The sequence below is a fragment of the Anas acuta genome, chromosome 1, assembly GCF_963932015.1.
Source record: "Anas acuta chromosome 1, bAnaAcu1.1, whole genome shotgun sequence".
Taxonomy (NCBI): Eukaryota; Metazoa; Chordata; class Aves; order Anseriformes; family Anatidae; genus Anas; species Anas acuta.
In genome coordinates this window covers 146716402-146735546 of record NC_088979.1, presented here as the reverse complement: position 1 = coordinate 146735546, position 19145 = coordinate 146716402, and the positions used below count along the sequence as shown (strand labels likewise).

At 33.4% G+C, this 19145-nt stretch overlaps 1 protein-coding gene and 1 long non-coding RNA gene across 4 annotated transcripts in view; one reads left to right on the top strand and one right to left on the bottom strand.

The window, feature by feature from the left end:
* The window catches only part of LOC137846234 (uncharacterized), a 110555-nt gene extending 101653 nt beyond the window's left edge, over positions 1-8902 (bottom strand). For 2 of the 3 annotated variants that reach the window (XR_011090429.1, XR_011090428.1), the window contains exon 1: positions 8762-8902. This is a non-coding gene — a long non-coding RNA (uncharacterized lncRNA). The remainder of the gene's footprint in view (positions 1-8761) is intronic. The other variant, XR_011090430.1, reaches the window with a different exon arrangement.
* Positions 1-10086, top strand: part of IGF1 (insulin like growth factor 1) — a 59071-nt gene extending 48985 nt beyond the window's left edge. Inside the window, exon 4 of the mRNA XM_068664051.1 lies at positions 1724-10086. Within this exon, the coding sequence (XP_068520152.1) occupies positions 1724-1783 (60 nt within the window). The 3' untranslated portion in view covers positions 1784-10086. The remainder of the gene's footprint in view (positions 1-1723) is intronic.
* Positions 10087-19145: the final 9059 nt, after the last annotated feature.

Here is a 19145-nt window from a genome sequence, read left to right as displayed (position 1 = left end):
TTTTTGGATAAGCAGAGTTCTGTTGAAGTTTTTGTTTCTATATTCAACCCATCCCAAGAAAATTATTCCATAATGCTAGAAGTAAAATTTGATGAAGACAAGCCAAAGCCCATATCCTATTGAACTGATCACAGAAATAGTGACTAGATGATTCATCTCTTTCTCATTTAGTGTTGGATTTTGGGATAAGAACATCTACAATAACAGATTTCCAACAAAGAAATTTCTTCGTTATGAATACTTTATTATTAACAGATTTGGCTTGTCAGTGATGATAATTTTTAGTTTGGCTCAATGTTATGACTTGGTGGTGGTATGATTAATATAGTGCTTGTTGGTTTTGTTGGTTTAGTTTGGTTTGGCTTTATATTCTAAAAATAGTAATTTAACTCATACCCATCAGAACACTATTTAAAGCCACTGACAATCAAGAAGCTGTATGCGAGCTTAAGTTTTGTGATCCTTTGTCAGTTTATGATTTATTTTAAGTTTAATAGACACCACAAGCCAATGGAAAACTTGTATATAGAATATTGTATATAGGAATCATTAAAAAAACAACAAAAACAAGCTACCATAATACACCAAATCAGCTCCCATCTTCCTTCTGTCTATTGGAAAAGCAGATAATATTTCCAATACTTTTAAAAGTTTAGAGGAGATTACATTTCTTTTTCTACAGCTAAAATAGAAGACAATACAGTGGTAGAGCAACAGAAGCCTTTCTCAGGGAGATTTTTTATGTATGTCTTTTTATTTATTTATTTATTTATTTTTAAGGACAACAGACTTTTAATAATTTCTGTTAACCAAAAATTTTACTTCTGATGAGGACTATAAATATGGAGAGTCACTTGCTAATTCTGCCTCTAGTCTGGTACATAATGGGAAAAGATTTGAGTCCAGCTAATATTTACCAGCATGGTAAATGAGAAAATCAAACCTAAAGATGTATATTGCAATGTTCAGTGTTTCTGGAACCTGGCCTGTGTATGGAAAGAGTGAAATGAGGGCATTGTTCATTCCAAAGCCCTCTTGATTTGCCTGACACATCACTCTGGTTATGAAAATACAACTGATTTGGCTGCAGATCCTGCAATGAACCCACACTTTTTACCCCACTGAAGGCCTTATCCAACAGAAACCTTACACATCTAATACGCAGTTTATGCAACATGTAGGTAACAGTCCCACTCAGCAATTTTGAAAACCTCTACTCACTAGGTACCAAAGCCCAGGAGGATCCATAAATCCTGTAGTTGCAAATTTAAACTTCCCTGGCCCCTATGCATCCTCCTTTTTCAAATATCGTTGTTCTAAAAGAAAGAGAATTTTTGGTACCTACTGCATATCTAAGCCCATCCAGATTCCAGTATGAAGAGATTTCCTCTTCCAAAATGCTCCAAAGTAACGGTTTCGGTATGGTAAGGTTTCTCTGTATACCCTTACTATGCAAAATATAGTTAATGTTGTAACTACTCAAATCAACAATGACACCAATCAAGATGTTTATGCCTAGAAGAATGGGGAAATGAGAGTACAGAAATTTTGTATAGTCAAGTTCTCTGTGAACTGGCAGAAGGGCTCTAATAACTCCAGCATTGCATTCAGGATAACCAGGATAACTGTTTTCTCACTAATCTATGTTGTGTGGTCATTCAGAATACAGAAAATTTAAACCCATCTGGAATAATTTTTTTTTTCTTTTCTTTTACATCTTCAGGAAGTGCATTTGAAGAATACAAGTAGAGGGAACACAGGAAACAGAAACTACAGAATGTAAGAACATGCCATCCACAAGAATGAAGAATGAATGTGCCATCTGCAGGATACTTTGCTGTAAATAAATTATTTGTTAAACATCAGAAGACTTAAAAAAAAAAAACTATGGTTAAAAAGCTTGATGCAATCTCAACCAATGGGCATTCTCCCAGTGAACAATGCAACTAAACATTCCAATATTAAGTCTTTTAGAGAACAGAACATTTTAACCAGCCCAGAGCTAACATATTCTGTGGTTGATATATTACTGTTTGTTAACCTGTTTTAAATGTCCTGCACAAAATCTCTTAAAGTCCTGTGCCCCTCAAAAGCCTACAAATTTATGGGCCTTTGATGGATCCAATTGCACTAAATTAACCTATGAACACTGGCTGCTGGAGTCATTCATCAGCCTTGTCTAAGTGGTGTTTTTTTTATTTGCACTTCTATACAAGCAACAGGCTGTTTGTTTTACAGTGTCTGATAACATTGTTTGTCTACCCCTTCATATTTGCACAGTTTGACATTCCCAGTAACAGCAGCAGTAAGGTAACATATACAGTTTTAAACATCCATTAATTCCATCTGTGGCATTTTGACAGAATATGGGTTATAAATACATTTGTTTTAATACAGTTTTATTTTTCTTTCTCTTGCAAAGATGCAGTTAATTGCAATTTGTGAGACAAAAGATTTTAAAAGCAGTTAAAGCATACATAGGCTCTCAAACCATTAATGATTCTTCCAGGTAATTATTTGCAACAGTATAGGTAACTTCTTTCTTCCTCCATATAATGCAGTATGTAAAATTTAGCATATCAGTAATACACATATATCAAACAGTATGTAAAAATCTCTGTTTTATAGTACAACGGTGCTATTTTATAGTTTGTTATATGAAAGGGTCTGGCCAAAACGGTAATAGGTAAAAGCAAATATGGAAATATGAAGCCAAAGAATAATAAAAAAAAAAAAATAGTTTTAAGAATATTCATTTAAATGAACTAAAATGGCTTTAGATTCCAATATGAAAATAACTTTCCCGTCTTAAAAAAAAAAAAAAAAAGAAAAAAAAAAAAGAAAAAAAGATATTTTGCTTTTTTCCTTTTAGATGTTTAAATGGTAGTGTTTTCTCTTACAGTTATATGAACAGAATTATAGATGACTAGGGTCAGAGAAGATGATAAAACAGTCCTCAAATGACTTCAAAGTGTAGTGTGCCAGGGCCTAAATCTTTCTCAAATACCAGCATTCTCTTCAAAAGTAACAGAAGGTTAATCATGTTCTTTACCATTTCAGTTCTTCCCAAAATCTGATGTGACTGAATTGACTGTTAATTAGGCCACTGCATCTCTCTGTAAATCAGAAAAAGCTAATCTAATCACAAAATTAGTGTTGAAAGTCTTCAAGAAGACATGAACCATAACATCCTTCAGACTGCTACTTAAGCTAGCATTTCATGCATTCTTACAGGAGACACATACATATTTCCAGATAATCTCTGTCATAAAACCTTGGTATGTAATGCACTGTTTCTAACTTGAATAGTACTGTTTCCTATGCCCCACTTTTGTAAATCAATTCATAGCTAGGTTAGCCATGCAATAAAGGTGGATAGATAGCCAACAGTGTCCCAGGGTGAACAACAAAAATCTGTATGTGAGAAAGGAAGAGGAGGCAGGGAAGAATGCATGGCTCCATCCTGTGCATGGTTCCACATGACTTCTTCCATCTCACCACCCTGCACACAAGCAAGCTCAGACAAGGGAAGAAGAATCCCTTTGTCAGCTCTAAAGAAGGCATAGAGAATAATGTATAAAGGAAGCAATTAGGGAGATGTTAGATCAGATCTGTAAAGGCAATATTTCTCTTCAAAGGCTCAAACTTGCCTAACCTTCTACTACATGCAAGGGAGTAGATGACTGAATTGATTAAAATACAAATGAGAAGAATTTCTGTAGGTTGTATGTTTTACAGCTCTTTAATAGTTTCTTGTGAAACATAAAAAATTTAGGTCTTAAAAGTCTAACAAATTATTTGCTTGTTCCCATTTTATTCCCTTAGGAAATCTGGGTTTCATATTTTTTCCAAGAAAAGTGCAATGTATTCCTGTGTAATTCTTTAAGCCCTCTACTTTCTGTGAAATGCATGTTTATATGCACAATAGGCTGCTATCACATTGTAAAAGCAGAACAGTAAATGAATAAAAAGAATCTGCCACAGCTGTCACTGACTGAGATAGGTATGTTGAAAAAAGGAAGAAGGTACAGAGAAGTAGGTGGGAACGGTAACCTAAATTATTTACTACCAATTCAATACAAGGAGGTAACAATTCTGATACCTATCACAGCCCTTAACAGACATTTTTTTTTGGTGGGAGGGATGGAGAGGGAAGTGGTTTTAATTTCAATAGCTGTTAAGAATTCTTAAACGCATTCTAAGAATAACACATTATTTTGAAGTCACAAACATAATACATACTTCCATTTTGTGTGCCTTGACTCCTTCTGTCCCTACCTGTTCTGAAGTTCTGTGAGGAGGAGGGAGGAAAGCCATGAGCACAAAAAGCAATTTTCAGATCTCTGTGGTGGAAAATTTCTTCATAGGTAACTTTTTGCTTATGCAATGTTAAGAAGATTTTCTGAATAGCTATAGCTATTTGCCATTTAATTCCTGTAAATTAACCCAAATTTTGTTCTCATCCTGAGATTCATGCAATCACATTCATGCCATCATGTATCTCCATTGAGAATGTCTTTCATAGCAATACCTGACATCAGAATTTGACAACCATCTAAACAAATTACAATTATTGAAGGAAACAACAGCAAATAATGAATAGCTTCAAATGAAACTTCAAAACCAACACTTGGCATTGCTAGAAGATAAAAAATAAAAAATCACAAAATGGACACTAAATCTACCACTGTAGAGGTGAGAATGCATAGATGGAAAATGCATACTTGCATGAGAATTCTCCAGTCATATGGCAGTGAGCACATGATATACCAATCAGTGTGAAAGAAAGGGGCTGCATGATCTTAATAATCTCAATAAATCCTCTACTTAAAGAAGTTGAAATATGAGCCAAAACATCTCCCTCCCAAATGTACAAGTAGCCTGACTTGAAAAACTTCTTAATTAGAGAAATTGATGGGTTCAGCTGGATTTTCAAAAGCACTCCAGTTATTTAGGAACAGGGCTCCCACTGGATACAATTTATTCTCATAAATCACTTAAGTGATAAAGAAAATCCCACTGGCCATCCTTCCATGTCATGTAAAACATGACAGAAGTCACAGATTTTTGCATTCTAGAATTGACATAAAACTCCAATTATCACACAGAATGTTGCTAATGTGCAGAAGTTAAAAAAAAAAAAAAAAAAGTGAATTAAGCTTCATTATTTTCAGTTAGATCAAAATGGACTTCACATCTAAACCCACTGAAGTTAATGTATATTTTTCATCAAGATAGCAAAATATGAGCCTTGTCTCCATAGTAACCATAATTAATCATTAAGTGTTTCAATGGCAAGTGAATAAATTCTATATTCTCCTGTAAATGTACACGTACACATGTGTGAAAGACTTTTATGAGTCTGATTTGTACCATTTAATGAAAGAAAAGAAAATCAAATAATGGGATACTGCTTTTGGTCCCTGTACATATAGTAAAGTAGCTATATTTTTTCTGAGACAGATTACATTCCCAATACCTTTTCTGAGATAAACAAGTAAATTAGTGGTAAGCTTTCTTTACAGAAGTAAATTCCATTCGTAAGTAGTTTCCAGTTGCGCCATAAACTGCTTTTTGAGTTAGCATCAAGGATGTTGATTAAGGAAGATTTTAGGCCAAGCAAGCACCGTGTCTTCTCGGCTCTGTTTTAACAAGCAAGTGCATGATAAGACAAGTTCAGAAAAGCGTATGCATATTTGCTTTACCTTTTACTGATTTGGCCAAAAATGCCAAAGTGGTGCTATTGTTTTGTTTAAGAAAGTACTTGACTAAAATATAAAAGAAAGCATAAATATTTTTTTAATGTATGAAAATTACAATTATATAGATATGGTTATTAAAATAGAAATACAACTAGCCATAACTTTTCAACTTTTTATCACTTGAAAATGGCAAAGAAATCTTAATGGAGATGGGGCAGGAATAATGCCACAAAGTCAAAATGCCACAAAAATTCATAGACTTGAAATGCAGTTCTGAATCTTTACTCCAAGTCTGAAATACAGATGAAGAAAAGCATTTAAAGTCAGGGAACAATGGATATGAATGAAAGCCTGTTCAGACTACTGGATATCCTGTATTGTACCAAAGATTTTTAAGCCACACTCTAGAGTGAAATCAGTGTTGAGTTTGGCTTAAAGTCAGTGGCATGATACAGTCAAGATTTTCATTGAGCACAAGTTTTTCTTTATACTTGATTACCTTCTCATTCATGGCATGCCCCCAAAAGTAAATATTCTTAAAAAAAAATAGGACAAAGAAATGCATTTGATGTTGACAAAGAATGAAGAACAAAATGTTCCTAACGTGAAACTGATGTTATTTTTAATTCTCACCAGTTTCAAATTGTGAGAAAAAGTTGAAATATATGGCTAACAGTCTGTGAATTTTATTTTTTTTTTTTTTTAAGTTTATGTGGTCACTATGAACATCTTAATGTGCAAAATTACACATTTCATTGTTTTGTTTTGTTTTGTTTTAAATGATAGTAAGTTAAGCCCAAATAGAGATTCTTGGAACCTATAGGCTAGATAGAATACTGATGTTCTGATGAAGGTATAATCAATATATTTAAAATGTTTTATTTTTAGTCTGAAAAGGAATACTAATAATTTATTTGGGGACTCAACCTATACTGGTCCCTCTTTTAAGGATACTGTTCAGTAAAAGCAAGTCTTCCAAATGCCAAACTTCTATACAAAACCAACATTAATTCGTCCCTCCCCGTCCCCCAGCAAATCTTGTTAAAACACTATTGCAAAATAAGTTTTATTGTTTGTCTGTTTGTTTAGGGGGGGTGTTTTGCTTTGCTTCACTTTGTTTTGATTTTGGGGGGCAGGGGTAAGGAGGAGGAGATGAGGCCTTCAAGTGATTAAGATTTTTCCACTTGGGTACAATCCACGAAAAATAAAGAATTTGCCTTCATGGGATTACTAATTATCCAATTCATGTGTGGAAGTAGCATTACAAAAAGTAACTGGATTAAGATTCAGTTTTAAAAGAGGAAAAAAGTCATTAACACAAAGCTTTTACTCATTCTAAACTTACACTATACATTTTGCTTGTCACGGCATTGTAATATTCTACTGGACTTAAACTGTCCAAACGCACAGTATCTGATATATAAATCTTTTTTTTTTTTTTTTTTTTTTTTTTTTTTACATGAAGGGTGTTATAAGAATATCTGAAACTTGATTACATATAGTACAGTAAAGAGATACCAGTCTAGCAGAGACCAAAACAAGAAGGACCTCTCTGATGCTTATATTACATTAGGAAATCTTACATTAGTTGCATAAAATGTGTGTGTATGTGTGTATATATATATATGTATATTTATATATATGTATATATATATAAATTGTTATAATGTATGTGTATGTGCATGTGTGTGTGCATGTCTATTATGCTTTTCCTCTTTTTCCTCTCATGCAGAAGTTGAATTTATTGTTTTTCACACATTACTTATGGATTATATTCAATAATCCAATTGGAATCTAATTTTAGAAGAGAAGAACATTGCGTAATATGGGTGTTACAAGTTAGATCCTATATTTGTTTTTCACACCTGATTTTAAGACACTTCTCTGCTGTCATCATGCAAATCTATTAATCTGTTTGAGTATGGATGTAAAATACAAACTCTGAGTACTTTATTTTGAAAATATAGACTTAGGAATTTTATTTCATTCTTCTCAAGAATGAAATCTCACTTCTGTTAAGTGAGATTATTGAAGTATAAGCATCCCTTCAAAGTAATAATAATGGGTAATACAAACAGAGAAGAATGAAGATTTCTGACATTTAATAACATGACTTCAATTATTTAGTTGTCAATTAGATACTCTTTGTAAGTAGAACATGTCTCCCTGTATTACCCTTAAATATTTGAGAAGTGGAAAAGACTTAGTACTGTAAATTCCTGTATTCAAATTTTTGTAACTATTTTGATATCTCTTCAATAACTTTTTATTTTGCCACCTTGGCTCACAATAGTCATAAAATCATGAACATACTTCTGCTGCTAAATATTCTTTCCCACAAAAAAATATTATATACACCCATTTACAATATTTACATTCACACTTGATACATGTTCTTAAGAAACAGCATAAATATGGTTGGTTGATATTTTATTTTAGTTTTTCACCTTTTAAAGGTATGAACCATTTTTTAATTAAATCAAAGACATTCTACCTTACTGTATTTTACATTCGTTACTACCATCTCATTGCCTGAGAAGCAACAACAAAATACCTGATGAACAAAAACAACTGCCTTCTATCTTGGTAAATAGGATCATGCTTCATGTTCTCTTGTATTAAAGAAAGGTTTAACCAGATAACTATAATTACAATTGATTTCATGAAATTTGTGTTTTGTAGTGAAATATGTAACTTTGTACATTTTAAAATCAAATGAATGTTCCATTTTTCCTGGTTTATTGTCATTAACCAATTTTGTGGTATGAAAAAGTCCACTTCAGTGATGATCAAAGGCAAAGAATCCAAGACCAGTAGACTAAAGTGCTATCAATGTAAGGCACAATGGCCTTCTTTCCTGCACAGGATGAATTCCACTTTTTTTTTTTTGTTTTCCTTTTTTATTATTATTTTTTAATTTTAGATTAGAATTTCAAATCAACTTGAAATAAATACTATATAAGAAATATAATACTCTTCACTATTTCCACATAGAGACAAGTTTGAATATAATAAAGCACATGCAAGCTACACTGCATGATACAGTAGATAAAACTTACCTTTTGATTCATAAACATTTCTACAGAATTAGTTTGAATGAATTCTATAGAAATCCAGTGCAAGATGAAAAAAATATATATTGTTAAAGTTGTATAATCATAATAGTTGCCTGATTAAATTGTCTCACCAAACAACAGTCATAAAGTGCTCCACTGAAAGCATACTGATACTTCATAATATTCTGAACGACTTTATCTGTAGTCTGATATTTCATGTTGCTTTTATCAGAATGTGATTGTGCCATTTTAGTTTCATAATGCTTGGAATCTTTGGGTTGAATATTAAACATGTTTATCAATCCTCAGGATTTTAGGAAACAATTAAACTAGAAGAAGCAGCACCACCTGCTGCTGATAATGATATCATACATGGGCTTTTTCTCCTACCAAATTATTTGCATAAGACATGCAAAAGTGCTAAATGAACTATAGCACTTATTTTTCTGGACGTAACCCTTCCAAATAGAAATATTAACTATCCCCACTTTCTTCACTGTTGGGCTTCAGCTGGTATCCTGACTAAAACTGGGGTTTCCATGATGCAAGCATGAATGTGGATACATGAATTTCTGATTTCACTACTGAATAATGCTACTATTAACATTTCAAGTCATTATCACCAAACAGTGACAAGTGTTAAGTGTTCATTAACTAAAACCAATTTAAACTCTCTATTAAAGTTCTAACTGGATTTATTCTTTCTTTTTTATTTTCTTGTGCTTACTCATAATACAATGTCACTACTTGATGACAAATAATATTTCATACTGTGTATGTAACATCATTGTGTTGCAGAATCCCCCAAATACCTCAACAATGTCTTTGTTGCGCTATTCTCCCCATTTAGCACTTAAAAGCTTTTCTAGTAATGACCAATAAATCAAAAAAACAGAGCTCCTAATATGTACAAATATAAAAAATTATCAAGAATTTTTGCTAGTTTGCAGTTCATGTAATGCCATCTTGATGACTCTCTTCCCCTCTCTCTACAAGCTGTCTACAACACTAAACTCTGCTCCATAAATAATAGTGTATTCATGCTTTTAAAGGCTTTTATATGCTTTTATGGTAGGTAAAGGTTGGAAGAGGTAGTTGACTGATTTTCACTTTTATCTACTTTGATTTCAGTAAAGGGCTTTGTCACTCTGTATACATAAAGGCTAATGCACCCTTTGGTTTGTAGAATGTACTGAAATGTTTGCAGCCCTCTTGGTATCAGGTCCAAAATGTGAAGCATTACTGTTAAGAGGGTATCTTTCTAATGTATTTGTATGTATAGCTTACACCTCTGTGAGGTCTAATAAAGGATTATGGTTAATAAAAAATGTCTTGAAAATTCCTCCACCACATAGATTTTGCAGTAATTTAGTTTTCTTTTTTCTTCTCTGACATCTCTGACATTTCAATTCTCAAAATACACCAAAACCAGGACACACCTAACAGAATGAGCAGGCTTCACTACCAAGATAGAACTGACATAGAAAGTTAAATGGTGGCTCAAGAGCCTTGAAAAAATAAAGTGTCACCAGAAGGAATTATGGAATCTATAGGCAAAATGAAAGGTCATGAATGAACAGGAAAAAAATGGTATCTGAACACATGTACATAGCCACTTATTCAAAAGCTCCTTGATATATGAGAACTAGGTAACATATACTGAATCTTTCAAAGATTTCCAAGGGGGTACTAAAGTATGCCTTATATCTCTGTCAGTTCAGCTGTTCTCAAGAATGTAATCTGGAGGTATGTGAATAAATATTATATGGCATCTTGCAGAAAAAGGAAGATGATTGTTGTGAAGTTATGCCTCAAATCTGCTGGGAGTTCTGTAGAAGAAAGAACAAGCATGCAGAGTGATCTTGGATTTAAAAAATACTTGTAAATGAGGTCCTGCCTCAAAAGATTTTATAAACACTAAGCTGTCATGGAATGAGAGGGATATTCATATAAGTTCATATATGCACACTACTAACTTAAAAAGAGAGGGATAGGGGGAGAGACAGAGAGAGAAAGAAAGTAGGAAAACTGGCCAGTCAGTGGTGGAGGGGGACCGTATGTGTAATCCTGCTGCTATCTGTTTCCAGGGCCCATGCTATTCAAATTTGCCTAGACAGAAAAGGGGTAAACTGTAAGAACACTAAGTTTATGGCAATATTAAAGCAATCAGGTTGCCTTGATAAATGCTACCTGTTCCCAGTCATCTTCATATCCTTCATGTGCATGAAAACAGCTTCCAAGATTTTTTCTGTAACTTTCCCTGGGAGTGACGCCAACCTGAGCTCCCCAGGTCTTGGTTGTCTCAGATGGGTGCAATATTTGCTTTTTTTTTTTCAGTCATCAAATGTCTCCCACAACTGTCATGACCTTTCTAATATGATGGAGAGCAACCTCACAACAATACTACATAACTCCCTTGTATGTATCCCATCTGGCACAAGTGCTTGGGTATCTCCATTTGGCTTAAGTACTCCATAATTCTGTCTTCTTTCTTTTGTTGTGGGTAATGTTTCACCCACAGATATTCTGCTAGTAGACTCATGGTTCTGGGAGGCTTGTGGACAGCCTAACCACTACAAATGCAAATAAGACACACACAGAAAAGCCTCTGGCTCAGGAAGTCCCTGAATTATAAAAAAATCAAGGGTAGGAAAGTTTCACTACATATTGCCTTCTTCTAGTGTTTTTCCCTGGACATTCAGTTTGGCTACAGTGTGAAACAGTTTCCTGGACTGCTTTCCCTATCTTATCTTCACTCTGATTTCCCATATTCTTATATTGTTACCCTACTGGCACAGTAGCTGTCCTATTATCTAAGTACACATTCTGTAAGTCCACAACCCCTAAAGTAATACCTTTCACACAAAATTCTCTATTTTATATTCAAATATTCACAGCCAATAATTTTTAAACCCACATTGTCGTTCATAGTACTTGAGAAACGTATGGAGATTTCAGTGAAAAAATATTCACCCAACAATAATAAACGTATTTTAATTCTTGCTGTCTGATAATGAGATACAGAGGCCACAGCAATTTATAGATTTGGCAACATGGCTAAGAAACAATTTAAAAATCCATCTGTATATAAACTTAATCACAAATTAAATAATTTTTAAATGTATGTATTGCATACATTACCACAAGTTTCCAATCCTGCATGAACAGCATGTACTTGTTAATAAATATGACTGTATGTCAATGTTAACACAACCAAAATAAAAACACTCCACAGGGATTAAGAAAATGTTGAAGCAATGACTAATAATTCACACAAATCAAAGCCTTAGCGGCCAGCTCTTTTCTCCAATTGTGCATTTCCTCAGATACAGGTAATTTAATTTATAGAACATTTGATTACAGAGCTCTTGCAGATTAACCAGGTTTGGTTATTGGCTTACTGGGGAATTATCTTATTTATCTCCCAAAATTGAAACTGGTTTTGGATCACAGCTAAGGATAAAAACCAATCTACAAATCAATTGCTACTTAGAGGCAAGAGGACTTCCGGAAGCTTAGTAAGAATTAGGACTATCAATAGCAGCTGTTTAAAATGTCATGGAAGAAATTCATATTTTACTAGTATAAAGTCGATATTGTGTATGTAAATTTAAACTGATTTTTTTTTTCCTTGGGAAAGTTTATTCAGCTACTTGAGTTTTTTTCCCTTACTGTCTTAGTGTTGGTTGGTTTAAAATATCTTTATACATAAATTACCTTAATTGTGGCTTAAGAATTTATGTTTTTACTTACTATGTCTCTGTTAAATATCTAGATTACGTTGATTAGTAATGATTCTAAACCTTTCATCTCAGTGAAAAGTAGCTACCTCTGAGAAGTATGTTTTACCAACTGAGAGGGTGACGAGCTATTAACATTTGTAACAGCTTGCACATGGTGTGCTACATATCAGTGGCACACAGATTTTATGCAGTCTTTCTGAAAAGAAGTCAAATGTCATGTCTATATTTTGACAACCAAAATGTAGAGAAGCAACTGATTAGAACAGGAAGAGAAGCATTAGTCAAACTGAGATAAAACAAAGATGAAAGCAGGATTTCCAGATTACCACAGGCTTAGTTTTGTTTGTTTGGGGAGTGTTTGGTCTTAACCTTTAATACAACAACCATTTCAATTAAATTGAATTTACCATAAATTAAATTAACCATTTCAATTAAAATGTACTGTCTTTGCACCAGCCATCAGGCCCCCCAATACTCTCCTCAGAATGTACTCTATTCTCTAAGATTTATTCATTCTTTTTGCTTTTGTTTGTATTATTTTTTTCCCTTCTCTTCCATATATCATACATGTATTCTTGCTACATAGTGACCTGCTTCAATAGAAGCAGGAAAAGGCACTGGCACAGGCTGCCCGGGGAAGCTGTGGATGCTCCATCCCTGGAGGTGTTCAAGACCATGGTGGAGGAGGCCCTGGGCAACCTAATCTAGTGGGTGGCATCCCTGGTTAAGTCTGCCCAGAGTTGGGCACTATGTCAACTATGTCAAGAAGTGTGTCAAACCCTTCAGGCTGAAAATGGAATCAAATCAGATTTCCCTTCTACACATATTGCAATTATCTTGCAATTTTGGGAAAAAAAAAAAAAAAAAAAAGTCAGCATTTTTGGGGTTCCTGATACTACACCGTTAAGCATTTCCTGAGCCTCTCAATAAGATCAAGGCTTAAAGACTTAATAAAATCAAGGCTTTTAAGACTTAAAACATTATACAGGGTGGTATCCAGATCCCACTTTGGATTACAGGTGAGGGAAGTACAACACATCACAATACTGCTAATCACTTGCAGGTCTTTTATGTTAAAAGCATATAGAGCAGGGAAATTTATTTTTTCCTCCATTAATAAGCTCAAAGAAAGTTCTTGATTTTTGTACAATTTTGGCCTAGGTGTTGTCAATTCAGATATCTATTTTCTTTAATTCTTTCAAATAGTTTATGTTTCCATCACATCCAAAATTTGTATTCTAGTTCACATTACATTGGTCTGTTACCTATGTTTGTATACTCTTGACTTCAGAATCTTTATTCACACTATGCTACAGAGATACATTTCTTAATTTCATGTTCTTCTAATCCTTGGTTTTCTGAAAAGACTTTATATTATTTTTGCCTTTCCTGCAGATCTTCATCTGTATATCATTATCATTGCTGGTACTTCCCAGCTTCAAATATTTTTTAGTAGACATAACTCATTCCTGGCTCTTAAAGCCAAATCAGTCAGTAAATTTTTTGGTAATTTAGCATGCTGAACACAGTCCTATACTGGTTTATTAAGCACATCCCATTATTGTTTCAGTAATCAATAAACAAGCAATTGACTTCAGACAAAACACTTGAATTAGCTTTTTCTGCAAATACAACTTACTGTTAAACACATTTCCTGCTGTTCTTTTTCTATCCAAAAAGCATGAATTTTTTATGCAGTTTTTAAACTTAGGTCAAATACAAACTTTTTATTGATATGCCAGCCAAAACACCAACAGCTTCAGTTAATATTAGAACATCTCCTCCTCCATAAAGTTTCACTTTATGCTCTTTCTATGTCAGTGTCCATGCTGTCTGTAACCACAGATACAAGGTAACTTAATAGCTGAACTTGCAGTGTACTAACCCTATCACTACCCAAGGACTCCAGTGAGACAAGAAATTTGTCATTTAAATCAATGTTTCTCCTTAATAAAACCTATATTATGAAAATGATATTATACCTTCATGAGTCTTTGTCCATGTCATGTATTGTAAGTCTACTCCTATATTTTAGCTATTATAATATAATAGATATCTATAATATAATCTATTATATTATACAGGTATATATTTATTCATTAATGCATAATATGCCTTTAGCTACTTCAACAGAAACCTATGCAACTGTGTTTTATTCTTTATGCTTTTGCTCTCTCTTGCTTCTCTTTTTACTTCCTTCACTAAGGTTTTTCAATCATATTTAATAAGAGGCATATTTAAGCCTCATTTTATTTAAGAACTTTAAATTGCTGTATGTCTTTCAAATTAATAACAAAGTATAAACTTCATGCTTCCTATATTTCACATAACTTTCAATTCTTTGCCATGTCAGGGTGTAAATTCCTTTATTTGATTTTATTTTCCTAGTTATCATTCTTATGTATGCTGCCCTACTTCTTTTCCCTGCTCCTTTACTTCTTCCTTTTTTCTCTTATCTAATGCAAAAAACATCTATTCCATGTATTTCCTCTGTTTTTTGAAAGAGGATTTTTACAGGGAAACGTTTTTGCACTGCCTCCTAAAAACGGACAGACTTAATTTTTTTACACAGCTGGATTTTTTGACAAAGTATGATTTTCAGGTGACTGTCTTAATGAAGCAGCTGCCAATGCCATTTATTAAAGTTAGCCTCCTAGAAGATACCTTATAATCCCATTTAGCTAATACAACATATCTGAGATAAGAATATTCTGTAAGTGTGTAGTTAATGTTTCATCTGAAAGCACTTTTCCAATGTATTGGCAATTTATTACCTCAGAAAATGTAATTTGTTATGTATCTTCTTCTAAAACCATCCCTTTGGGCACATCTCAAGCATTCATTGGTACTGTAAGCACCTTATTTCTCTCTTTTTCAAATGTTGATTCATGACTGCGCATGTTTCTTTGTACAAAAAATTGTTAGTGCCAAACATTCTTTCCCCATCCCTTATGCTCTAGTAATTATACATACAGAGAATCTCTCGAGAGAGTATTTTCCATGCTATCTGGCTTCTGCTTGAGACAGTAAGTCTAGGTCATGAGGAAGAAGCTTTGTCCTCCCCTTTGCAGTGCTCACTACTCCTTCAAGCTTCCCAGCAGCAGATAAAAACAATAATTTATTCACTTAAAGCTGAAAATTTCCAAAGAATCCTCAAATGGGGGAAATGAATGGCAATGTTTTAATTCTATTTTGGTTGGACAGAACAACTTCCCCAGTATCATTCAGCCTCCAAGTATCAGATTGACCCTGGTACCCTGATTAGCAAATCAGTGTTTAACCCATGCCACTATGGTGCTTCTCCAGGATCTTTGATTTCTTTCTGATTTGTTATTGTTGTTCCTTAAATTCCCTCAAGCATTTGAAATGGTAACAATCAAGAGCATCTAAGAATTTACTTCGATTTAGATACTCCTAGCATTATCATCACTTAGAACTACTTCCAGCTACCTCTAACTTCAACTTCCCTGCAGGCAAAGGAAAATTACCAGAGCAAGAAGGCACAATGTTTTCCTTCCATCCTCTTCACAAATATATTCTCCACTTTTTCTTAACTACCTGCATAGTACAAGTGGTCCACAGGTCTTACTACATTCAATTGCACAGGATTTTTCCCATTCTCTCTACAGTGTGTGGCAAAAGCAAGCACACATACCTTTTCTTTGAAGGCAATCAGCTAATAAGATCTGGAACAGTATTCCTGAAAATTGCTGGAGTTTTGGGATATGAACACTTCATTAAGTTATAAAGGGTTCTGCTCTTTTTCCACCACAAATTTCTCATTACTTCAGGCAAGCTCATAAAGTTCTCGTACCCAAGAGTATCTAGTTAACAAATTGAAAGTGACAATATTTTTGTATTATGAAAACATTTCAAACTTTCATGGACCATGACTGTAAAGAGCTAAGGCCTGGCAATAAAAGCAATGAGAAGAAAATAGCCAGTGCTGTGTTCCTTCTATTTTAAAAGGACATTACATGAAAACATAATCCCATTAACCTGATCCTGTTTTCTTACTGATTAACAGATTCTGAATTTTGGGGAGATTAACTCAAGCAACTGTAAAATTTATCAGTTTTTTAGAATTACATGGACTTACATAAGCACAAGCTTATGTAGGTGAGGAATACTGCACTGCACAAAAAGCTGGTAAAAATGTAATGTAAGATAAAACTTTGAAAGGTTCATAAATCTATCAGGTCAACAATGCAATGAATCAAATGTAACTTGCATTTGGAATGTCTATCCCACTCTAAAATATTCTGTTCAAAATTTGGATAAAAACATTCTTCAAGAATTTCTAATAATAGGGAGGATTCTTTCCTATCCAGCTTGCCCCCTAACACAGGAACAGCTATTACTTGTCCAGTTTAAGTGTACACATTTCAAACTTTCATGGACCATGACTGTAAAGAGCTAAGGCCTGGCAATAAAAGCAATGAGAAGAAAATAGCCAGTGCTGTATCCCTTCTATTTTAAAAGGACATTACATGAAAACATAATCTCTAATGTAGTTACATAATCTAGTTACATATAACTAGAGATAATACATGGGAAGAGAAAAGAGGAAAAAAAAAAAAAGAAAGAAAGAAAAATGTTAACCTCAAAAGTTTCAGGAAACTGAAAGACCACGTGCAAAATTGTAAAAGCTGAAACATAACAGTAATTACATAATACCCTACGATGAAAGCCCCTCTAAAACTCTCAGTTTAGAAAAGTGTCATGTGGTGCCTCAGATTACTGAAGACTGAACTTATTATCAAGGTGGTATGCCATATAATTTGAACATAACATAAAAAAAATGACAGCAACTAGCACAGATAATTACGTTATGAGATCATGAATGAATAATTCTTTCTACTTAAGGAACATCTCAGATTGTTTTTCAGAAGAAAATGAAGCAGAATTATCTTCATTTTGCATCAGAGGAAAGTGAAGGACAAAATTCTAGTTAATTTGTTCAAAAATATAACAGAACCAAGTGCAGCATTTGAGAATTCCAAGTCTGTTAAAAACAAGTATCTTGTTACAGGTATTCCATTATTCTAGACTTGGGAAATAAAGCCTCATATGTAAGATAGCTCTGATGATAAACTTACTAAAATCAATAGGAAGTAATATCAAGGTCTTTGAAATGTTTATGACATCCCTTTCTAGTTACATACAGATTATCTATTATATATTATGGGACAATGCTACTTCATACACATAAATTTGCTACCTTCTTCTTTAATATTATATTGTGTTTCAGTAGCTTGAAGCCGCTGATTCAACTTTGTCAATAAAGAGTTTAACCTGTGTACTAAAATACTTAGATAAATTAACCCATACTTTTCAAAGTAACTTCAAAGAAAAATTAAGCCATTACATTCATTTGAACATAGTGTTATGTAAGCACATCATGTCTATATATATATGGAATATATTTATGCAACTTTCAGCATACCAATTTTAAAGTTAGGCCTGGAAGTCTCCAATTGGTGGAGGCTCCAAAACTAGTGTTCTGACATTATTGTGGAAGCCATATTGAAAGCACTACATAGTGTTAATCTTAATTTATCACAGACTTCTTAAAAAGTCCTCCAAACAAAAAGAGTCATTGTTCTTTTTTGAACACTGTAAACTCTTCTATGCAGCTCTTTGGACTGAAATCTAGGTTATGTAGATATTCGTGAGCAGGTTAACTTTTATTACTCTTCTGCAAAAACATAGCCTCATTGGTCTCCTGGTAAAACATTCAGCTACCACAAGAGGTGGTAAAGGGGCTTGGTATCTCTCTTTAATAATCTCTTGAGAAATCAATGGCTAGATAATAAGAATTAAGAATTTACATCATGTAAGCAGACAAGTGACATTGAATTGGGAGGAATCGGCAACTACCCCGTATTTCTCAACACTTGTTCTTTCAGTAGGGCTACACTATAGATATTACCATTCAGCAAAAGGGTAAAAGCTTTAAAACAGTCAAAACCAGAAAAACAGGCTAATTCAAGAAGATAACAAACAAATACTTTGTGAATCACTGCTGAGACCCCTCTTCTAATCACAACGTGGTTGGTAAGTTTTGCAATGTAATTATGAAGGAGAAAAGAGAAGGTTGCCACAGACAAACAGTCTCTAAAAAGTATGCACTAAATTACTATCTGACTAAAGTTTCCAACTTTAATTGAAAAACGAAATGCTTAAAAAAATCTCAGCATGAAAACAACTCCTTAAGTCTATGGAGAATAAACCTATATTCATATAAGAAGACTAACAGACAATTTAATAATGTATCAAGATACAAACAGAAATAAAAAAAAAAAAACTGAATATTCATCCATACTCTTACTGGCATTCACAAAGGTTTTTTATGCTTAATCAAATGAGACTTGGACAGTTTTTGAACAGGAAAAAGATGATACACAAAATTCATGTGTCAATTGTTTATCATGCACTTTCCTCAGAAAAGGAATAAGATTTTGATCATTTTAAAGCCCTGAAAATGACTTGTCTGTTTACATATTGTGTTAGGGAGAAAGCAATGTAAAAACATGTAAGCATCTGATTATTGACTGAAGGAAAACTTTTTCTCACATTAAATTAAAAATCTGAAGAAGATCAGATTCATAAGTAAAAAATTATAGTGCACATTTTCTTACTTA